General features: G+C 50.9%; 1 protein-coding gene across 3 annotated transcripts in view; it reads left to right on the top strand.

The window, feature by feature from the left end:
• The window catches only part of PDGFRB (platelet derived growth factor receptor beta), a 50,495-nt gene that overhangs the window by 7,481 nt on the left and 22,674 nt on the right, over positions 1 to 20,340 (top strand). For 2 of the 3 annotated variants that reach the window (XM_016185296.2, XM_060181051.1), the window contains 8 exons: positions 12,128 to 12,173; positions 13,297 to 13,620; positions 15,013 to 15,279; positions 16,035 to 16,180; positions 16,296 to 16,470; positions 17,097 to 17,289; positions 17,935 to 18,050; positions 19,572 to 19,695. In XM_016185296.2, the coding sequence (XP_016040782.2) occupies positions 12,152 to 12,173; positions 13,297 to 13,620; positions 15,013 to 15,279; positions 16,035 to 16,180; positions 16,296 to 16,470; positions 17,097 to 17,289; positions 17,935 to 18,050; positions 19,572 to 19,695 (1,367 nt within the window). In that variant the 5' untranslated portion in view covers positions 12,128 to 12,151. The remainder of the gene's footprint in view (positions 1 to 12,127; positions 12,174 to 13,296; positions 13,621 to 15,012; positions 15,280 to 16,034; positions 16,181 to 16,295; positions 16,471 to 17,096; positions 17,290 to 17,934; positions 18,051 to 19,571; positions 19,696 to 20,340) is intronic. The other variant, XM_007516401.3, reaches the window with a different exon arrangement.

The following is a 20,340-nucleotide window of genomic DNA, read 5'->3' as shown; positions in this document are numbered from 1 at the left end:
TGAAGCAATTGTGCTGTGTTATCTGCTCACCTTCCCCTGTATAGTTTTGCAAGGAGGTTCAACTCAGAAAGGCCATGTGCTTAGGATGCACAGGACCAGAACTTAGACCTGGAAGAAGTGATTTCAGGTTGGGACTCTTTTTACTTTACTTTATTTTATTTATTTATTTTTTAATTTTTTATTTAAGAAAGGATTAATGAACAAAAACATAAGGTAGGAGGGGTACAACTCCACACAATTCCCACCACCCAATCCCCATAACCCACCCCCTCCCATGATAGCTTTCCCATTCTCTATCCCTCTGGGAGCATGGACCCAGGGTCGTTGAGGGTTGCAGAAGGTAGAAGGTCTGGCTTCTGTAATTGCTTCCCCGCTGAACATGGACGTTGACTGGTCGGTCCATACTCCCAGTCTGCCTCTCTCTTTCCCTAGTAAGGTGTGTCTCTGGGGAAGCTGAGCTCCAGGACACATTGGTGGGGTCTTCAATCCAGGGAAGCCTGGCCAGCATCCTGGTGGCATCTGGAACCTGGTGATTGAAAAGAGAGTTAACATATGAAGCCAAACAATTTGTTGAGCAATCATGGATCCCAAGCTTGGAATAGTGGAGAGGAAGTGTTAGGGAGGTACTCACTGCAAACTCTAGTGTACTTCTGCTTTCAGGTATATATTTTGCAGTAGTTTATGGATACATGTGCTACTTTATTTTATTTTTACGTAGACACAGAGAGAAATCAAGAGAGAAGGGGGGATAAAGAGAGAGAGAGAGAGAGAAAGAGAGAGAGAGAGAAAGGCCTGCAGCACTGTTTCACCACTCGTGAAGATTTCCTCCTGGTGGGCACCAGCAGCTTGAACCTGGGTCCTCGCTCTTTGTAATGTGTGAGACAACTAGGTGCATCACCACCTGGCCCCTTTGAGCTAGAACTTTTGCACTTGACCTGACTAAGCTTCCATGTGCTTCCTCTGCCTCACAGGGCCTCTGGCACAGACTGCAGGTGTCAGGGTCCCCTGTGTTAGTCCTGTCCACTCCACACCCCATTTTGTCATCTCCCTTCAGGAGCAGGTCACTGTCTCCAACCCATTCCACTCTTCAGTAAGCATATCCTGAGATCGTAGGGGGGTGGCTGAGGGGTGGGCCTGAGCATTGGAAGAGTTGACCCCTGTGTATTTGCTCCCCCATGCTTGTGTGGGCACCCAGTGAGCACACCATCACCACCAACACCCCCAAAGCCTAATGCCATGCTAGGAATTTGGAAATGCCTCCAAATTTGTTAAGTGGGTTTCCTCACTTGTGGGGCATCAAATAAAGGGGCTAAGGCAAGAGGTACAGGAAACTGGGTAGGGGATATCTCAAAACAAACAAACAAAACAAAAAAACAACAAAACAAGACCTTCCATACTGGAGGCTCCAGAGCCCCAGGTTCAGTCTCTCAAATGAACATAAGCCAGAGCTGAGCAGTGCTCTGGGGAAAAAAAATATACAGGAAACTGCAGGGTGGCTGAGGATAGACTAGGAGTCACTGAACTGGGGTTCTGTTCTGGGACTGGCCTGAGTCCTTGAAACTCTGGGACACCCTCCGCCCCCAACTCTCCTGGGGACACTGCTAACAGTGACCACAGCAACCCTGCTCTGAGGAATCCCTAGGGAAGGCTTTTCTATGGGTGCACTCACCCTTCAGTGACAAGAAGTACCTCAAGGGGCTGTGCTTAGGAACCCCAGATTCAAGTGATTGAGCCCCACCCCTACCCCCAGGCAGTGAGTGGAAAACATGGCCACCTTGTGCTTCAGACTGTGTGCCAGGCCCCAACCCCCACATTTCACTTGGACGAACCCATCTGACGGTCTTGGCCATTCAACAAGTGTCATTTACAGATGGGGAAACCAAGGCCCAGAGAAGCTGAGTGACAGCAAAAGGGAAGACTGAGCCGGTTGATGATGGAGAAAGGGCTGAGAGCGGATATGTAGGAGAAGAGGGGAAGGGAATGTGGGAGCTTTCTCCCGCAAGGCCTCTGATGGGAATCTCAATGCCCTGCAGTTGGCATCAGTCAGTGGCAGTCTTCTTAGTGGCTCGCTCCCCTGGCCCGGCTGCTGGGGGATGGCCAGTGTTCTCGGGTCAGTGCAAAGGGCCCAAGGTCTGCCTGCCCCCTGCCCACTGAGCTCTGAAAACCCATTCTGTTTGCAGCCCCCGCTGTGGCCCAAGGCTGATCCCAGGCTGGCAGCTTCCTGCAGAACAGAAGGTTCGCTTGTCTGCGCCTACGGTGCCCCCCTCCCCAGCCTCAGTCTGGGACCCCTCGCAGGGGCTCCTCTGGCTGCCAGGCCTGGCCTCTCTGTTGCTATGGTACCAGCCTGAGATGAGGCTCTGGGGGTGGGGAGGGCAACTAGAGATGGAGGATGCTTGGAACAATGCAGCTGCAGAGGCTTCCCCTTGCTCCTCTTACCCCCTGTTCTCACAGTGAAGTGGTGCAGTCCCCATTTATCCCCCCCCAAAAGCAGGGCACTCCTGGACCTGAGCACTGCAGGCTCTGGGCAGCACTGCCACCTCCTAGCCTGGCTATCTGGCTGCCAGAAAGCTCCACCTCAGAGCCCTGGATTGCATGTGGCATGGGTGGATCTCCCCCTTGAGCCCCAGGCTAACTGCTACAAGGACCCTTCTCTGAAGTATGCAGGCCCCACAGCCAAGGGGCAGGAAGTACCTGCATTGTCTTGAGCTTGGCTTTCCAGTCAGTGAGTGAACAGGCTTTAGTGAGGAGAGGGACAGGATATAGAGCTGAGAGCCTGGGCTAGGTGTAGTCCCTCTGGGCTGAAGGAGTGTGTGTGTACTTCTCTGTGGGCTGGCCAGTTCCTGAGGATGAGTCGAGTTGTCTAGCACAACAGTAAGAAAGCAGGTTTGGAGTGGAAGCAGCCTGGGCATGTATCCCAGCACCAGCACTAAGTGGCTCTGTGACCTCAGGCCTCTTACTAAACCTCTCTGAAACTCCAACTCCTCTCCTTTGAAATGTAGAACTGTGGTACGGATGAAATGAAATATAGGTCATCTCATTTAGCAGACGTGCCAGGCTCTAGACTCATAAGAGCTTGTGTTGGTTCTCAGGTTGTGGGGGCCAGCAGAGTGAAGACTAGCATCACAGACTGAGGTGGGGAGGTAGGTGGAAGGTGGACAAAAACAAACTGGTGGGTAGAGGAGAAAGAACATGAGACAGCTTGCATCCAATATAGCAAATATTTCTCCTCCTCCTCCTCTCCCCCTTGTTACCATCAGGGTTATCGCTGGGGCTCGGTAGCTCATGACAAATATACTGCTCCTGATGGCTCACCCTTCCTTCCTTCCTTCCCTCCCTCCCTCCCTTCCTTCCTTCATCCCTTTCCTTCTTTTTTTCTCTTTCTTTTCTTTTCTAAGACAGAGAAATTGTGCAGTGAGGGATGATAGAAAGGAAGAAGAGACCAAGAGACACCTGCAGCACTGCCCCACCCCTTCACCCCTCCAGAAGGGGACCAGGGATTCAAACCCAGGTCTTCCTCCTATATGGTAAAGTGTGCATTTTATTGAGTTTGCCACTGCTCAGTTCCATAGGAATATTTTTAGAAGATTATTTATTTATTTGTTCAATAAGATGAGTACTATAGCATTACTCTGACACATGCAATGCTGGGGATCAAACTCAGGACCTCATGTTTAAGAGTCCAATGCCTTATTCACTGTTCCATCACCCAAGCTGCAAACAAATTATTTCTCTCTCCCCCCCCCTTTTTGTTGCCCTTGTTGTGGTTCTTATTGTTGTTGATGCTGTTCGTTGTTGGATGGGACAGAGAGAAGTGGAGAGAGGAAGGGAAGACAGAGAGGGGGAGAGAAAGATAGACACCTGCAGACCTGCTTCACCGCCTGTGAAGCGACTCCCCTGCAGATGGGGAGCCAGGGGTCAAACCGGGATCCTTTCACTTTGCGCCACATACGCTTAACCCACTGCGCTACCACCCAACCCCTACAAACAAATATTTCTAATGTCCTGGCCTCTGAGATGCTGAGCTGTCTAAGGATGGAATGAGCCACAGAGGAAGTAGTGAGCATCCCATCATGGGAAATGTGCAGTGATAACCTGGAAGGCCCCTCTGTTTGCAGAGAAGCTGGTGGAGACAGGAAGAGGGAGCATTTCTGACCCTTCCAACCCAGAGATGATGTGTCTCCCTTCCTCAGGTTCAACCAGCTAAAGGAAGTCCAGGGCTAGGGAAGGGCCAGGCTAAAACTCATACTGTGTGTGGGGTAGTCTTTGCTCTATACTGGAGAGGTGGGAGGAGTTGCTGTGCCAGGGGCATCAGGTGTCCCGGGGATGGCGGGTCTCTGGGTGCTTTTCCTTCCTGCTCTGTAAAATGGGGCAGCCACCAAGGCTTCTGGGGCTGTTCTGAGGCCTCTTACAACAAGGGCTGAGCAGATTAAATAAGAGTAGCTATCACTTTGCTTGTGATGTTACTATGTCTGTGGTTATTTGCAAGATCTTCGAAGGCTTTGCTCCTCTTTGAAGGGCCTGTCCCTCAAGAGATCTGGGCACTCTGAGCCAGGGGCCCACTGGGCTGAGCAAAGCCAGGCCTTCAGCCCAGAGGGTAATTGTGGGGGCTCGCAGGGAGGCTCTGGAGGTGCCAGAGAAGGCTGGAAGCACTTGCTGGGTGGCTGGGCTGTGCTCAGGAGTGGAGGCTTCCCTCCCTCCCTGACCTCCTTCTCACAGTTCCCAGCCCCTGTGGGGACCCAGACCCCCTTCCCTGGGCCCCCAGAGACCTTGAGGCACACACTGAGAGCTTTCCCACGAACCGTTCCAAGAATCCGGGCTCCTCTATCCATCCCACCCCACACCCCTACACACACAGAGGCAGGGAGGGGGTGTGCTGGGGGGTCGGGGGCGAGGATCAGTCTGTCCTTGATCAGTCTGGCATGTGGCCAGACAGATGTTTCACTTTATTTTGAACTTCCAGAAAATAGGTCATTTCTTTCCATTGTGTCCTTGGGGAGAGGAGCACTGAGAGAGGAGTGTGGGGGCAGAGCTGTGCTCTGGGGACTTGGAGCTGGAGATCTGTAGGAGATGCTTAAAGGCTGGACCTCAGGGTTTAGAAAGGGTCCTCTGGTTGGTCCAGGGCAGGCAAGGGGGGGCAGGGGAGGGGGTATGTAAGGGAGGGCAAGGCAGTGGAGCTGTCTGTGTGTGTGGTGGGGTGCGGGGTAGGGGAGCTGAGGCAGGAGATCAGAATGACATCCCAGCAAGTTGGCACTTTTCTCTTGCAGCTTGACCTTCCCAAAGAGACTTCAGTTTAGTCCATTTCTTCCTGTTAAAGATTTATATGTCTATTTGGCTCAGATAGTAACTCAACAGTAGAGCACACATTTTACTGTGTGCAAGGACCCTGGTTCAAGCACTGTGCACTGTATGGTGGAATAGTGCTATGGTCTCCCTCTCTCCCTCTCTCTCTGTCTCTGAATCATTTTTTAAGTCTAAGACTGGCAAAATAGCTTACTCTGACGGTGTGCTGTTTTGTCATGTGTATGACCCAGGTTTGAGTCCAGCTTCTACAGCACTGGAGAAAGCTTCAGTGCTAGGATATCTCTCTGTCTCTCTCTCTGAAAGCATCATTCCTGAGCAATGAATCTGGGCAACAACAGCAACTACAATACACAAACACACACATACTGAGAAAGAGAGAAAGAAAGAGAGAGATAGAGAGAGAGAGAGAGAGGAGGTAAGAGAGGAGACAGAAGCTTATTTATTAATGAATGAAGGAAAGAGAACCAGAACAATGTTTGGACTGAACCAGGGCTTCATATTTGCAAGTCCAGTGCTGTACCCATTGTGCTGCCTCCTGAGCTTCAACTGAGTCCACTTTGCTGCTTCATTTGGGGCATCTCTCCAGTAGCTATGGCACAGTAAGAGCCTGTGCCTTAAGAGCAGGATGGCAGAAAGCTCTTGGTCTCTGGCTGCAGATGCCTCTTGCCTCCACGTACGCACGCATGCATGCATGCACGCCTGGCGCTGGCTGCCTTCCCTGAGCTGAGTCATGACATCCCAGAGGCCTGGGCCCTGCTCTCCCCTACTTAGCACCCCCCCCCAGCATTCCTGCTCAGCACAGCTGCCTTCTGAAAGGGCTTGAAGCCTTGAAAGTGCCCTCCCGCCCCCAGGGCAGCCCAGCCTACCTCCTGCATGGATGGGGAAACTGTGGCTCAGAGAGGGACAAGATGGCATTCCCATTTGGATGACAGCTGAGACTAGAACCTGCACTGCCTCACTCCCAGCCAGAGCTGTGTGCCCTGAAAGCTTGTCTGGGGGAGTGGGAGTGGTTGGGAGGGCCCACAGGAGTTGGGGAGACTGCAGGCTGTGCCTTGAATTTTGCCAGCCAGTTAACACTTCCTGCCTGCCTGGATAGCATGCGATGCAGGGCTGGTGATGGAGAGTTTGTGAATGGGAGGGAGGAGATGGTGGCAGGTGTGTGTTGGGAGTGAGGCAGGCAGAAGCAGCAGTCCTAGGCCTGGGCACCTATCTCCCACCTGAGCTTCAGCACCCTGTTGTCAAGCTCAGAACACTGGGCTCCGCCCCTGACCTTCTCTAAGCCTCAGTTTCCTCACAGAGCCAGTGATGGCTGAGGTGGGCGGGGGAACTCTGACATTCCTTGCTCTCACCCCATGACCCCAAGGTCATGCCTCCTCCTCCCTCTGGCATCTTGTTGATTCAGACCATCCCAATTCCAAGACAGCATGGCCCCAAATACCTCTTCCTTCCTGAAGTAGGAACACTCCTCTTCCATCCCAGCCTTCCCCTGCCCTCAGGATGAGTGTCCCATTCTCCCTCACTCCCTACACACACCCCAAGCCAGCTGGGGTGGCTCTCTATGACACACCTCCACCCCTCAATCTTATCTCAGAAAATGACACTAGAGCCCAGAGTGCAGACACACACACACACACACTCCTGCTCTGCACCCTGCCTCTGGTTCTAGGCCAGAAATAAGTAGGGATTATTTATGATATTTCTCTGTAGGATCCCTTCCATATCTAATCACCAAGTCCTGTTGGTTCTGTCAGATAATCTGCAACCATCTGCTTTGAGGCTGAGAGATAACTCATCAGGTAGAGCACACCATGTATGAGGACTCAGGTTTGAGCCCCTGGCATCACACTGTGCATAGTGCCAATGGGGAGCTTTAAAAAAACGATCGAGCAGTGTCGTGTTGCCAGGTCTCTCCTTTTATCTTTCTCTGTCTCCTGAGACATCTCTTTATCTGAATTAAAAAGAGGGCAGGGTGGGGCAGGGAGTCTGCTGGGAGCCATAGGATGTACAATTGTGTAGCACAAAATCCCAGACCAAACAAAACACATCTGTTTTCAGCCAACCCTGCAGACCTCTCCCTAGCCCCAGCCGGGTAAGCAGAGAATTGATGGCTTTTAGGGTGGGAGGTGGTGATGATTGGAGTGGGGGCTTGGAGGCAAGGGGTTTGTAGGGTGTGGCTCAGTCTCTACTATGTTCCTGGGCAGTTTCTCCATCTGATGTCTCTATCTCCCTGGTCGAGTTGGCTGAGGAGCAAATGAATCAAGTAAATGCACAATATATGTGGCTCTGAGCTTTATCGTTGCACAAGTAGCAATACGTGTTCAGGTGAGCATGAGCTCTCTGGGGCACAGGGAGCTTCGTGCACGCATGTTTGGTGGAGGTTAGACACACTCATTGCACACACGGCTACGGCTGTGCTTTGGGGTGTTTTGTGAGCTGGCGAGGAGGCAGAAGCCTGGGCTGGTGTGCATATGGTCACCGTGTGCGGGCCTCCCCCGCTGGCAGCCGTGAGGGCCAACCTCCTCCCACTCCACCACCCCCAGCCTGCTGGTGTCGTGGGAGCCTTGGGACCCCGAGGGAGGAAAGCTGCTGCTGGCGGATGTGGCCAAGATGGACCAGCTTTATTTAGATTAGGACGGTGGGAAAGAAGCTAAGACTAGCATGAGCTGGAAGGAGGGAAAGCCATGGCTCGCAGAGTGACGCTCCAGCACGTTTTGTCCCAGAGCTCAGGTTTCTTACTTTGCCTGCCTGCCAAGTGTCCCTCTGATGCATCATCAGGAACTGAGCAATGACCCCGTCTTTGGACCACTCTCACCTGTGCCTGAGCAAGACTGAAGCAGTCCTGAGGGCTTTCCAGTGCATAACACTGTCTGCATGGGCAAAGGCAGGGATCCCCGGAGTTTCTCCCCCACTCCCAGGGGGTCTCCCCAAGTAGTAGGTTATGACCTGCTGAAGCAGGTCAGCTTTTTAAAAAAATATGTATTTATTTACTTTCTCTTTTGTTGCCCTTGTTGTTTTGTATTGTTGTTGTAGTTATTATTGTTGTTGTTGTTATTGATGTCATTGTGTTAGATAGGACAGAGAGAAATGGAGAAAAGAGGGGAAGACGGAGAGGGGGAGTTGCTTCACAGGCGGTGGGGAGCCAGGGGCTTGAACCAGGATCTTCTACCTGTGACACCTATCTTGTGCCTGTGGATCCCTCCAGGGGGAAACTATCATAGGCAAACCCCCTAAATCACCTGCCTGGCCTCTCTGAGTTTAGTGGGGTTATGGGGCTCTCTGGGCAGCACAGAGCAGCACTGAATGGACAGCTGAGAGTGTCAGGGCATCTACTCAAGATGGCCTGGGAGAAAGACAGAGGAGACCGCACAATGGCAATGTAAAAGACTTTCATGCCTGAGGTTCCAAAGTCCCAGGTTCAATCCCAGCACCAGCATAGGCCAGACCTGAGCAGTGCTCTGGTTGAAATAATAATAATTAAGAATCATAATCATAATAAAGATAAATATGACCTGGGTAGGCATGATTAGATGCTCCAAATCCCACTCTGGTCCCTCTAGTCCCCTGTTGTCCATGTCACCTACTCCCTGCCACCTCCTGGGATTCCATACGCCCGGTTCCTTTGTCTGGACACCAGGCAAGAGGCCCAGAGAAGCTTCTACACTCAGGGCTGTAGCCCTCCTTCCTCCCCTCCCATCAATAGACCCAGTAAGAATGACAGTGACCAGATGCTGGAGTGATCAGGAGTCATCCTGAACTGTGCATGTTTACTTAGTTTGGTCAATGAACTCTACCAGCAATAGAAAGCAAATATAAACTATATGAGTCATCACCTACAGTGACTAGCACCTTCTCTAGAACATTTTTAGTTTTTCAAGATTGATTGATTGAGCACCACTCCGCCATCTACATTGTCAAGGTTTGAACCCAGTGTCCCACTTGTGAAAGGAATGAGCTTTACCCATTGAGATTCCTCTCCATCTGTAGCATTTTCAGAAGTGAATCTTCAAAATGAACCTCTCAGGACTAAGGAGAGATAGTTCAGTTTATAAGAGCAGATTCAATCCCCATCACCTTCTTATGCTAGAGCTGGACAGTGTTCAAGTCCCCCTGCAAATAAATAAATAAATAAATAAATAAATAAATAAATAAATAAGAAATGAACCTATTGCAGCCCAGGAGGTAGTGTGGTGGATAAGGTGTTGGATTCTCAAGCTAAAAGTTCTACATTTGAGGTGGTGGTAGATAGCATAATGGTTATGCAAAGGGACTCTTACACCTGAGGCTCCAAAGTTCCAGCTTCAATCCCCTGTACCACCAGAAGCCAGAGTTGAACAGTGCTCTGGTAATAAATAAATAAATAAATAAAAATAAAATAAGTTCAAAAAACAAAAACTTCTGCATTTGATTCCTTGCATCACATGTGCCAAATTAGTGCTCTGGTTCTTTCTCTGTCTCACAAATTCATTATGGTGTGTGTCAACACTTTATTATTATTATTATTATTATTATTATTATTATTATTATTAGAAACACTGCTCAGCTGTGGCTTATGGTGGTGCTGAGGATTGAACCTGGAACTTCAGAGCCTTGGGCATGAAAGTCTTTTACATCACCACTATGATGTCTCCCCAGCCCCCTAATAAATAAATAAATCTTTGAAAAAAGAAAAAGAAAAGAAGAAGAAGAAGAAGAAGGAGAAGGAGAAGGAGAAGGAGAAGAAGAAGGGAAACAAACTATCCAAACCGCTCCTGTATGAATAAAGAAACAGTCCCAGTGAGGACTGGAAATTCACTCAATTTCATACCACAGCCAAAACACTCATTTCATAAAGAGAAGCCAGTCTAAGATGCTTGGTTTCTCTGTATAGTCCTGCCCCAATTTTGCCTGTCTCTGGGCTTCAGGTACCTTACTAGAAACTCCTACTTCAGCTCAGTCTCAACACAGTCCCAGGCACAGCAGGAGAGAGGAGCTGGGGAGGGCCTGCCTGCCTGCCTAGATTTGGGGGGGGGGGGGGGGGCGGGAGGAAGGGGCAGCCCAGAGGGCCCAGCCTCTCTCTCACAGCCAGGCCACTGGGCCGCCCACCAAATTCCTCCTTTAGAATAATAAACAGTGTGGCCAGCCAGAGGCTGAGAAGAGGGACAGCTAGGCCTGGTGACCCCCTCCCCCTAGCACTGGCTGCTAGTGATTTTCTTTGGCTGAGATCTGGGGCAGGAAGAGGGGCGCCAGGAGGGTACTTCCTGGGGGGGAGATGGGCCTCTAAGAGGGGCTGCAGCTCACTGGGATCCAGTTGGAGGGGCTGGGGCAGGAAGGATGGAAGCTTGGGCATTATGTATGTATGTGTGTGTGGGGGAGTCTTGGAGGGGAGCTTTCCAAGCGGGAGGAACTGGGGAGACCCGGAAAGGCCAGTCTCCAGGGATGGGGAGGAGAAAGAGAAGAGTATGCAGAGAATTGGGGGGGGGGGTAGCTGGGCAGCAGCTGGGGACACAGGCCAGGGGCATTGCCTCTGCCTCCTCCCCACTTTGTGGTATCCTTACCATCACCCCATTTTGCGAGCTGGAGACCCAGTCCTCTGAAGTGGCGATGGCACTGGAGGTAGCCCTAATGGAGCAAACTTGAACCCAAGCCCTGGATTATAAACTAAAGTGGGTTGGTAAATTGGGGAGGGGACTGGGGCTTGTCTTGCACAGCTACTCGGAGAAAACAGCACCCCAGGACTCCTTGCTCCCCACCTACTTTGCTATGTGACACCCTCTACTTCTGGCTCTATGCTGGCTGAACCTTGCAAATTTAGGTGACTGGGAATTATCTGGGACTCTCAGGTGGGGCTTCCAAGGACAGGGACAGAGTCCTGCCTCTATCACCACCTCTCTCGCTTAAAAAAAAGTTTTATTTAATTTTAATGATAGGCATACACACAGAAAGAGATCAGAGCAGTGCTCGGCTCTGGTTTATAGTGGTGTTGGAGACTGAACCTGCCACCTTGGAGCCTCCGGCATAGAAGTCTTTTTCCATAACCATTATACTGTCTCTCCAGACACTAACTCTCTGTCTTTTTGCTATCCGCCCCCCCCATCATTTCAAATCTGTTTCCCTCTGGGACTAAGTCTGTTGTATCATCTCAGGTGAACTTCTTTCCCTCTCAAAGCATCAGTTTCCCCTTCTGGACCTTGGGAGTAGAGTGAGGAGAGGGGACTCAGAGCCAGTGGTTTGCAAGGATCTTTGGGGGCTCGTTATGTGGTCAGGGCCTCTCCTGGGACAGGATCTTGGCTCCTCTCCCCTGGGTCTCCCTGTGCTGTGGCTCCTGGCTAAGCGGAGGGGGCCATGCATGGGGCACCCCCCCACACACATTCCACAACCCTGACTCCCCCGCTTCCCTTCCCACAGCCGCCTCCATTTCCTGTTGTGCTTGCAGAGCTGTGGGAGTTCGCCAGGTCCAGCTTGTCCCCACTCCCTCTCCCCCAGGCCTTTCATCACACTTTCCCAAATATTTGTCCTGGCAGATAAGTGCCTGGTATTGGAACTATCACCTGGAGGATGGGCTGTCAGGACTTGTGGGCCACTGGACACCATCCCAGCCAAGACCCCTGCCCCCACTGTATATCCAGAGAAACAGAGGCCCTGAGAGGGGCTAGTGGAGGTGGGGAGAATCAGGCTGCCAAGATGGGGGAGGGGCTGGGCCCTGTACAGGAGGAGGGGGTCTGGCAACATGAGTGGCCCACAGAATGGAACATGGAGGCTGGGTGGCCTGGGTGGTAGTAGTGGGGGTTACTCTGCAGGAGCTGGTGGCTCAGATGGGCCCTGGCACTCACTCTGTCTAATTCTACAGGTCACCATCTGACTTCAGAGTGCCATGTGGGCTCCAGTCTTTAAAGGTAGGTAGAATGGTATAGGGGCACAGGGATACCATTCAGCAGCATACCAGAGATGGCAGGCACAACAGTGCCATGCTCGCTCCTGAATTTTCCACCTCTCCACCTGCCCACCTAGCTTGTCCAGAGCATCAGCTACAGCCTTTGACTTGAACTCCTATGCCCCACGCCCCCTCACCTGCTATCCCTACCTTGTCTTAGCTTCTTTTCAGCACTTCCTGGGGTCAGTCTGTCCAGCTTTATTCTGTCTAGGCCCTGCACTGACTGTAACCCCCCAAGTCACAGTTGAGCTTCTCTTAGCCCCTCCCTCCCTCCTTACTACCCACTGGGAAGATGACCAACCAAGGCTTCATCCAGAATGACCAGAATGACCCACTGGCTGGCAGAACACCACACCTACAAGTCTAGACCTTCCTACTTGTCTTTTCTTTGCCTAAATACTTTTATTAATGAAAGAGAGACTGCAGCAGAGCATCACTCTGGCACATGTGATGCCAGGGATAGAACTTGGGACTTCTTGTTTAAGAAGAGTACAACACTTCATTATCCACGGCACCCCCTCCCAGAACACACTCTCATTTTCATCATCAGGGAATGCTGCCCTCACCCCCAGGCCTGGCTTGAAGAATTCTTGAGTAGTGTCAGAAGAGGGATGGAGGACCAATCATTCATCCACACTGTCACCCCTCCCCCCACCCCCAGTCTCCTCCAGTTTCCAGGAGCCTCAGTGCTTCTCCTCCCTCTGAGCTATCTTGTCTTCCCTCCTCCCCAGTTTCACTCCCCCCTCCTCCTAAACAGAGCAGCTTCAGGCTTCAAGCAGAAGCTCAGCGAGTGACCTGGGAAGTAATGCAGGAACTGGAGGCATGGAGATTGCTTCCCTACCACTTCCTGTTGCCTCTGTGACAGCGTGCTTACAGCCTGGGTGGAAGGTTGTTGAAGGACTTGGGGGGGGAGTCTGAAATCACAGTTCTGCTAGCAAATGGAGTCCCACAGGTCCCAGAGTACTGGGAGAGCAAGCCTCAGTGTCCTTTCAGGCTCCAGTGTACAGACAGCTGGCACTGGCTCAGCAGAGGGGGGATGCACCAGCCTTTCATGGTCATGACACCGGCTGCTTCGTTTCCCCAAGGCCGGATGCTGTTGCTGCCCCTGCTGTTGCTGCTGGGAACCCAGGCCTCTCAGGGCCTAGTCATCACCCCTTCAGAAGCAGAGTTTATCCTCAACATCTCCAGCACTTTCGTGGCCACCTGCATGGGTTCAGCCCCGGTGGTGTGGGAACGAATGTCCCAAAGTCTCGAGCAGGAAGTGACCATGACTGAGAATGGCAACTTTTCCAGTCGACTGACACTGGCCAATGTCACTGGGCTTGACACAGGAGAGTACATTTGTGTCTACAATGGTTCCACAGAATTAGAGCCCAGTGAGCAAAAGCGCCTTTACATCTTTGTGCCAGGTAAGCTCTCCTGCCATCCATTACAGGCATCTAGGGGACCTTAAGGGGCTCTTTAGTAATTGCATTGCATACAGCCACTAGGACCTGTGAAATAGCTCACTTGGATAGTGTACTGTTTTGCTATGGCCATGACCCAGGCTCGAGCCTGGCACCCAACACATTGGAGGAAGCTTGGTGCTATGGTCTCTTTCACGTTCTGCCTCTCTGCCTCTATCTAAATGAAAAGAAAAGAGGGGCCAGGCAGTGGTGCACCTGGATGAGTGCACATATTACCATGCAAAAGGACACAGGTTCAAGCCCCTGATCCCCACCTGCAGAGGAAAATCTTCATGAGTCATGAAGCAGTGCTGCAGGTATCTCTCTTTCTCACTGCCTCTCTGTCTTTAACTCCTTTGTAAACTTCTCTCTGTTCTATCAAATAAAAAGAAAAAAGGGGGGGAGAAAAATTGGCTATTGGAGCAATGCATTCATCAGGCAGGCACTGAATCCTAGAGCTAACCCTGTTGGGCAAATAAATAAAAATGTAAAAAGGAAAGGGAACGGAAGGAAATTGAAACGTAGCCACCTTAGATATGCAGATGAATCATGGAACTCAATCAGGCCCAGGCCAGGAGTCTATACACTTCCACCCACTACTGGGTCTGGATCACTCTGCTCCCTACCACCCCACCCATTCCCCAGCTTCCAAGAACTCGGCCTTCCTAGCCAGTTCCAATATTCTCCTCCTTGACTTCCACATCTCCTCTCCTCCATGCTCCATGCTCCAAGTGCCACCTGCCCTTCAACTTATGAAGTAGTTTTGTTTCCTCTCTGCTGCTGTCAGTGTCAGATGTGAAGGGTGGAAGGCACCCTGGGGGAGCACCCTATTCTGTAATTGACAAGCAGGGGGAGCTAGGAAGATAGCATCATGGTTATGCAAAAAGAATTTCATGCCTGAGGCTAAAGCTAAGCAGTGCTCTGGGAAGAAAAAAAAGAGGAAGAGGAAAAGGAGGAGGGAGAGGAGGAGGAAATAGAGGAAGAAGAGAAGGAAGAGGAGGAGTAAAAGAAGAGGAGGAAGAAGAGGGGCTGGGTGGTGGTGCACTTGATTGAGCGCCCATGCTACTATGAGCAAGGACCCAGATTCGAGCCTCCAGCCCCCACCTACAAAGGGAAATGTTTGCAAGTGGTGAAGCAGTGCTGCAGGTGTCTTTCTGTCTCTCTTCCTCTTTATCTCCCCCCCCCCAATTTCTGGCTGTGTCCAATAATAAAGATTAAAAGAAGGAGGTTTAGGAGTAGTAGTAGAAGGAGAAGAATAATTATGAGTGCCAGAGAAGAAAGGAAGAAAGAGACCACAATCATAGAGAAATCCAGACCCAATTCCTTGGTTCTTATTTTTGGCCCTCCTCCTGGCAGATCCCACTGTGGGCTTCCTTCCTGTCCATGCTGAGGAACTGTTCATCTTTCTCACGGAAGTCAGTGAGACTACAATTCCATGCCGGGTGACAGACCCACAACTGGAAGTGACACTGTATGAGAAGAAAGTAGACGTGCCACTGCCTGTCCCCTACGATCCCCAGCATGGCTTCACTGGCATCTTTGAGGACAAGACCTTTGTCTGCAAAACCATCATTGGGGACAGGGAGATCGAATCTGACGCCTACCATGTCTACAGCCTCCAGGGTGAGTCTCCTTTCTGGTCTTAGCAGAGATCCACTGACCCTTCAGAAAGAGAGAGAGAGAGAGAGAGGGAGAACAAGAACAAACCCCTTCCGGTTTTCCAGACTTACAGTTTTTTCACTGGATTCTTGCTAAGTTCTTAGAAGGCAGGTAGTGTTCTGCCATTTTACAGATGTGGAAATGGCTCTGAATGAAAAATGTTTACCGGAGAGTCAGGCAGTAGAGCAGTGGGTTAAGCGCACATGGCGAAAAATGTTTGCCCAAGGTCACACCTGGGCAAAGGCTCATTTTTGGAGCTATGTGGACTTGAGTCCTACTTAACTAGACCACCCCACACTTTCCATCTGAGTCACTCAGCGTAGGGCACAAAAGTCTCCCCTGCCTACTTCTCCCTCTGTAACTTAGGGACAACGGTGACTGTGTACTTAATGGAAGTTTTGTGAAGATTAAATAAAACAAAAGGCCCCGGGTGCCTGATACATGGCTAAACATAATAAGTGCTATCTATACTTAGATGTCCAGAGAGTATTTTGATTCTCAGACTGTTACCCCTTCTAGAATGTCAGCTCCATGAAAGGTGGAATTTTTTATCTTCTGCGTTTACTGCAAAAGCCTAAATATAGTACTTGGTGCATAGTAGGTATTTAGTAAATATTTGTTGAATGAATGGCTAGTCCAGACCAGTTATCCCTGCCCTCTCTGGACTCCCAACCCCATTCCCAAACTGAAGTACCGGTTACCGGTGGTGTCTTTCTCAGCCAATCTGTCTCCATCAGTGTCGTCCATCAATATCTCTGTGAGTGCCGTGCAGACTGTGGTCCGTCAGGGTGAAAACATTACTGTCATGTGCATTGTAACCGGAAACGAGGTGGTCAACTTCGAGTGGACATATCCTCGTATGGAGGTAATACTGAGCTAGGGGTTAGCAGAAGGGTCCTGCCAGGAATGGACATTTGGACTTGCAGTCTACCTTCTCGGGCCCCTCCTGATATAGGGGCTTGCCTCCCCTGTTCCTACAGAGTGGGCGCATGGTGGAACCAGTGACTGACTTCCTCATCAACACACCATCACATATTCGCTCCATCCTGCACATCCCCAATGCTGAAACGGGGGACTCCGGGACCTACATCTGCAATGTCTCTGAGAGTCTGAGCGACCATCAGGATGAAAAGGAAATCAATGTAACAGTTGTCGGTGGGTGCCTTGGGCTCAGCCCTAACTTTCACTCTAAGGTGGATCCCAATTCCATCCCAATTAGGGATCCCACTCAACCCTCATCTCAATTGTGACTTTCTGTTTAGCCAGCACATGCACAGTGAAAACTACACAACTCCAGTCCCACCCTCAAACCTGGCCCCCAGACCAATATTGGGCCCCTGCCTCAAGGCCCATTCCCATCTTCAACCCCAGCTCTGGTAGCCTCATCGTTGGTTCAGTCTCTAAAGCCTGAAGCCCCGCCCCCAGAAGGCTGGCCTCTTTGGACATTTAGTTGATGCCCTGACCCCAGTACTCCACCCCCATCCCAGGACTTACTTCCTATTGGTGGCTATGAATAGCCCTGCCTCTGGGAGTTGTGGCCTCATTGGAGGCTGGGGCTAGCCCCGCCCCAAGAGGGCTTGGCTCCTTGAGTATCCAGTTGATGCCCTACTTCTAGGACCCCGCCCCCAGTATGCACTGGTCTGCATTGGTAGCCAGGGATAGCCCCGCCCCTGGGAGATGCTGCCCCATTGGGGGCTAGGAAAAGCCCCTCCCCCAGAAGCCACTGGTCCCTTCCATTGGTGGCAGAGAATAGCCCCGCCTCTGACAGTGGCCTTTTACAGAGAGCGGCTTCTTGGTGTTTCTGGGGGATCTGGACGCTGTACAAATCGCCAAGCTGCACCAAAGCCAGACACTGCAGGTGGTGTTTGAGGCCTACCCTCCGCCTACTATAGTGTGGTACAAGGACAACACCTCCCTGAGTGACCCCAACGCTGCCGAATACTCCGTGACTACACGAAATGTGTCCGAAACTCGGTGAGGACAATTGACAGCCCATCCCATTTTTGAAACTCTCCTCCTCTGTAGCTACCGAGCAGGTTACAGGTTCAGTCGCTGGATAACCTAGTCCTTCTGTTCTTTGCTAAGAATCTCCTGTATGCTAGATATCTTGCCAGGTACTGGGGATCCCCAGCAGACTTCCATCCACCCTGGAATTGCCTGTCTAGTGGTACAAGCTGGGGGGTAGTCAAAGGATGAGTAGAATCAACAGGAGGAAACAATGTCCTGGAGAAAAAGCAGGATGGTTGAAGAGGACCACCTCCTGTGGATGGTAGCCCTGAGGCTGGAGATTAGTAGATCTACTTGAGATTTGATGCTTTAAGATTAAGCAGTGTCTAGTCTTTCTGAAAAAGAGGAGATATGGAAGAGGAGGGAAGAGCTGCACCTCTCCTCCATGCCCCCCCCATCCCTCCTAGTTCGTCCTCTTGACTCAGTGGATCCACCTGTAGGTGAGGACTCATGAGACCAGGAGTGAGTTCTATTTCTGCTGCTGACATCTATATGTGACCTTGGCAAGACCTGTCCCCTCCTTGGGCCTTGTTTTCCTGTCTGTCCAAGCAAAGTGCCAAGGGCAGTGACAGGTCTGGCTCTGACAGTGTAGTGGTCTGGTCTGCCCTCCAGGTATGTGTCAGAACTGACACTGGTGCGAGTGGAGGTGGCTGAGGCTGGCAACTACACCATACTGGCCCACCATGAAGACGCTGAGGTCCAGATCTCCTTCCAACTGCAGGTCAATGGTGAGAACCTCTCCACCCTGCTTCCTGGCTCTTGCCCAATCTCCAGCCTCTCTTGCTCCTCACTGTTAAGTCATTCATAGAAGAAATAGAAGAGCTAGAAAGCCAGAGACTCAGAAGGCTGGGTCCTTGACCCAGCACTGATAGTATTCCCTGCACTGTGAAATTGACTGAGCCTCCACTTCCCCAACTGTGCAAAGAGGCTATTGGACTAGTCTGATTATTTTTTAAAAACCTAAGGCCTTTGTGTACCAATGATTTCCCTTTTCAGAAACATACCATCTATACTATACTAGTAATATTGGCAGTATAGTATAATATTGTCAACACCAGGGTTTCACTGTTCAGTGAGGACCAGGCTAGAACCTGGGCTGTGAGCATGGCAAAGCAGGTGCTCTATCCAGTTGAGCTATTTTGCCAGCCCTAATTATATATATTGAGCAGCAGGATGCCAGTCCATTCAAGGTCCTGGAGGACCTGCCTTTATATAGTTTGCATCCTAGCAGGAGACCAACTTTCAACAGCAAGAGTAAACCCCCCTGCAAATCACATGGAAGGTTAGAATGCCACAAAGTGCTGTGGAAGAAAAACAAACACAAAAATTTTGGGGTAGGGAGAATGGAGAGTTCTGGGACGAAGGGGCGGGGGGGGGGGCAGCGAGGGCTGCAGTTTTTAATAGCATGATCAGGGTTGGCCATCAGTGGAGATGGCATTTGCGGGAAGACTTGAAGCACAGGGGACATTATTAGTCAAGTGGCTATTTGGGGAAAGGGCACATCAGTCAGTGCAGTGTAGAAAGGTCTGTGTGACCAGAACAGAGGAGTGCTGAGCCATGGGGTCAGAGCTGAGACAGGGTGTGTGTGTGTGTGTGTGTGTGTGTGTGTGAAGGGGGCGGGATGCACTTAGTGTGGGCCCTTGCGGGACCCCTCTGTAGACTTTGCCTTTTACTGTGACTGAGACTAAGAGCCAGTTGTAGGGGTTGGGGCCCTGAAGACTTACATGGCCGTGACTTCATGTTTTTTATGTATGTACTTATTTTTGTCAGTTGACCTTCTAAAAATAAACCTCTGTTCTGGGGAGACAGTGCAACGTCTCTGATTGCAGATGGAAAAGCAACATCCTGAGGCATAAATACAAAGCACCCGGTGACACAAACTCCTTCAGGGAAACATGACCTTGAATGCCCTTGCTTTCTAGTTCTTGTCTTCCCAGGGCTCTGATCCTGAGGTCTGTGTCCTCTCTCTCTCTCTCTCTCTCTCTCTCTCTCTCTCTCTCTCCTTCTTGAAAGGGAGAGATTAGCAAGTGTCAGAGGTGTGGAAGCCATAGAAGCACCCTACTGAGGCTTGTGCTTTGAAGTGCCCAGAGGAGTTTTTCACACAGGGATTGCCTGGGACTGAACATTCATCTTCAGCTCCCTTCTCCCCTCCTCACCCCTGAGGGGACTCTGGGGCAGGCTCTTCATGGAAACTCCCAGCCTGAGCTCAGGTCCTCCTTCCTCCCTGTCTACCTATCCTCTCCTTGCAGTGCCTGTTCGTGTGCTGGAGCTGCATGAGAACCATCCCGCCAGTGGTGAGCAAACAGTGCGCTGCCTTGGGCGTGGCATGCCCCAGCCACACCTTACCTGGTCTACCTGCAGTGACCTGAAAAGGTGAGCAGATGGGAGGCCACAGTTAGGCAGGGCTGGATGAACTGAGGGACAGTCAGGAGTCTGGCCCTTTCCTCTGGGCACAGGAATCCAGGCTGCAGCCACAGCCGAAAAGATATGACCTCCTGGAAACTCAAGGTGTCCTTGTTAATTTTTTAAAAGTATTTTATTGGGGGTCGGGCGGTGGAGCAGTGGGTTGAGCGCATGTGGCGCAAAGCGCAGGGACTGATGTGAGGATCCCGGTTCAAGCCCCCGGCTCCCCACCTGCAGGGGAGTCGCTTCATGGGCAGTGAGGCAGGTCTGCAGGTGTCTATCTTTCTCTCCCCCTCTCTGTCTTCCCCTCCTCTCTCCATTTCTCTCTGTCCTGTCCAACAATGAACAACATCAACGATGGTAATAATAATAACCACAGTGAGACTACAACAACAAGGGCAACAAAAGGGGGAGAAAATGGCCTCCAGGAGCGCTGTATTCATGGTGCAGGCACGGAGCCCAGCAATAAGCCTGGAGGAAAAAAAATTTTTTTAAGTATTATTTCTTTATTTATTTGTTTATTTTCCCTTTTGTTGCCCTTGTTGTTTTATTGTTGTCATTGTTATTATTATTGATGTCATCATTATTAGCTAAGACAGAGAGAAATAGAGAGGG

Source organism: Erinaceus europaeus, chromosome 2, assembly GCF_950295315.1.
Source record: "Erinaceus europaeus chromosome 2, mEriEur2.1, whole genome shotgun sequence".
NCBI classification, from domain to species: Eukaryota; Metazoa; Chordata; class Mammalia; order Eulipotyphla; family Erinaceidae; genus Erinaceus; species Erinaceus europaeus.
This window is presented reverse-complemented; position numbering and strand designations above follow the sequence as displayed.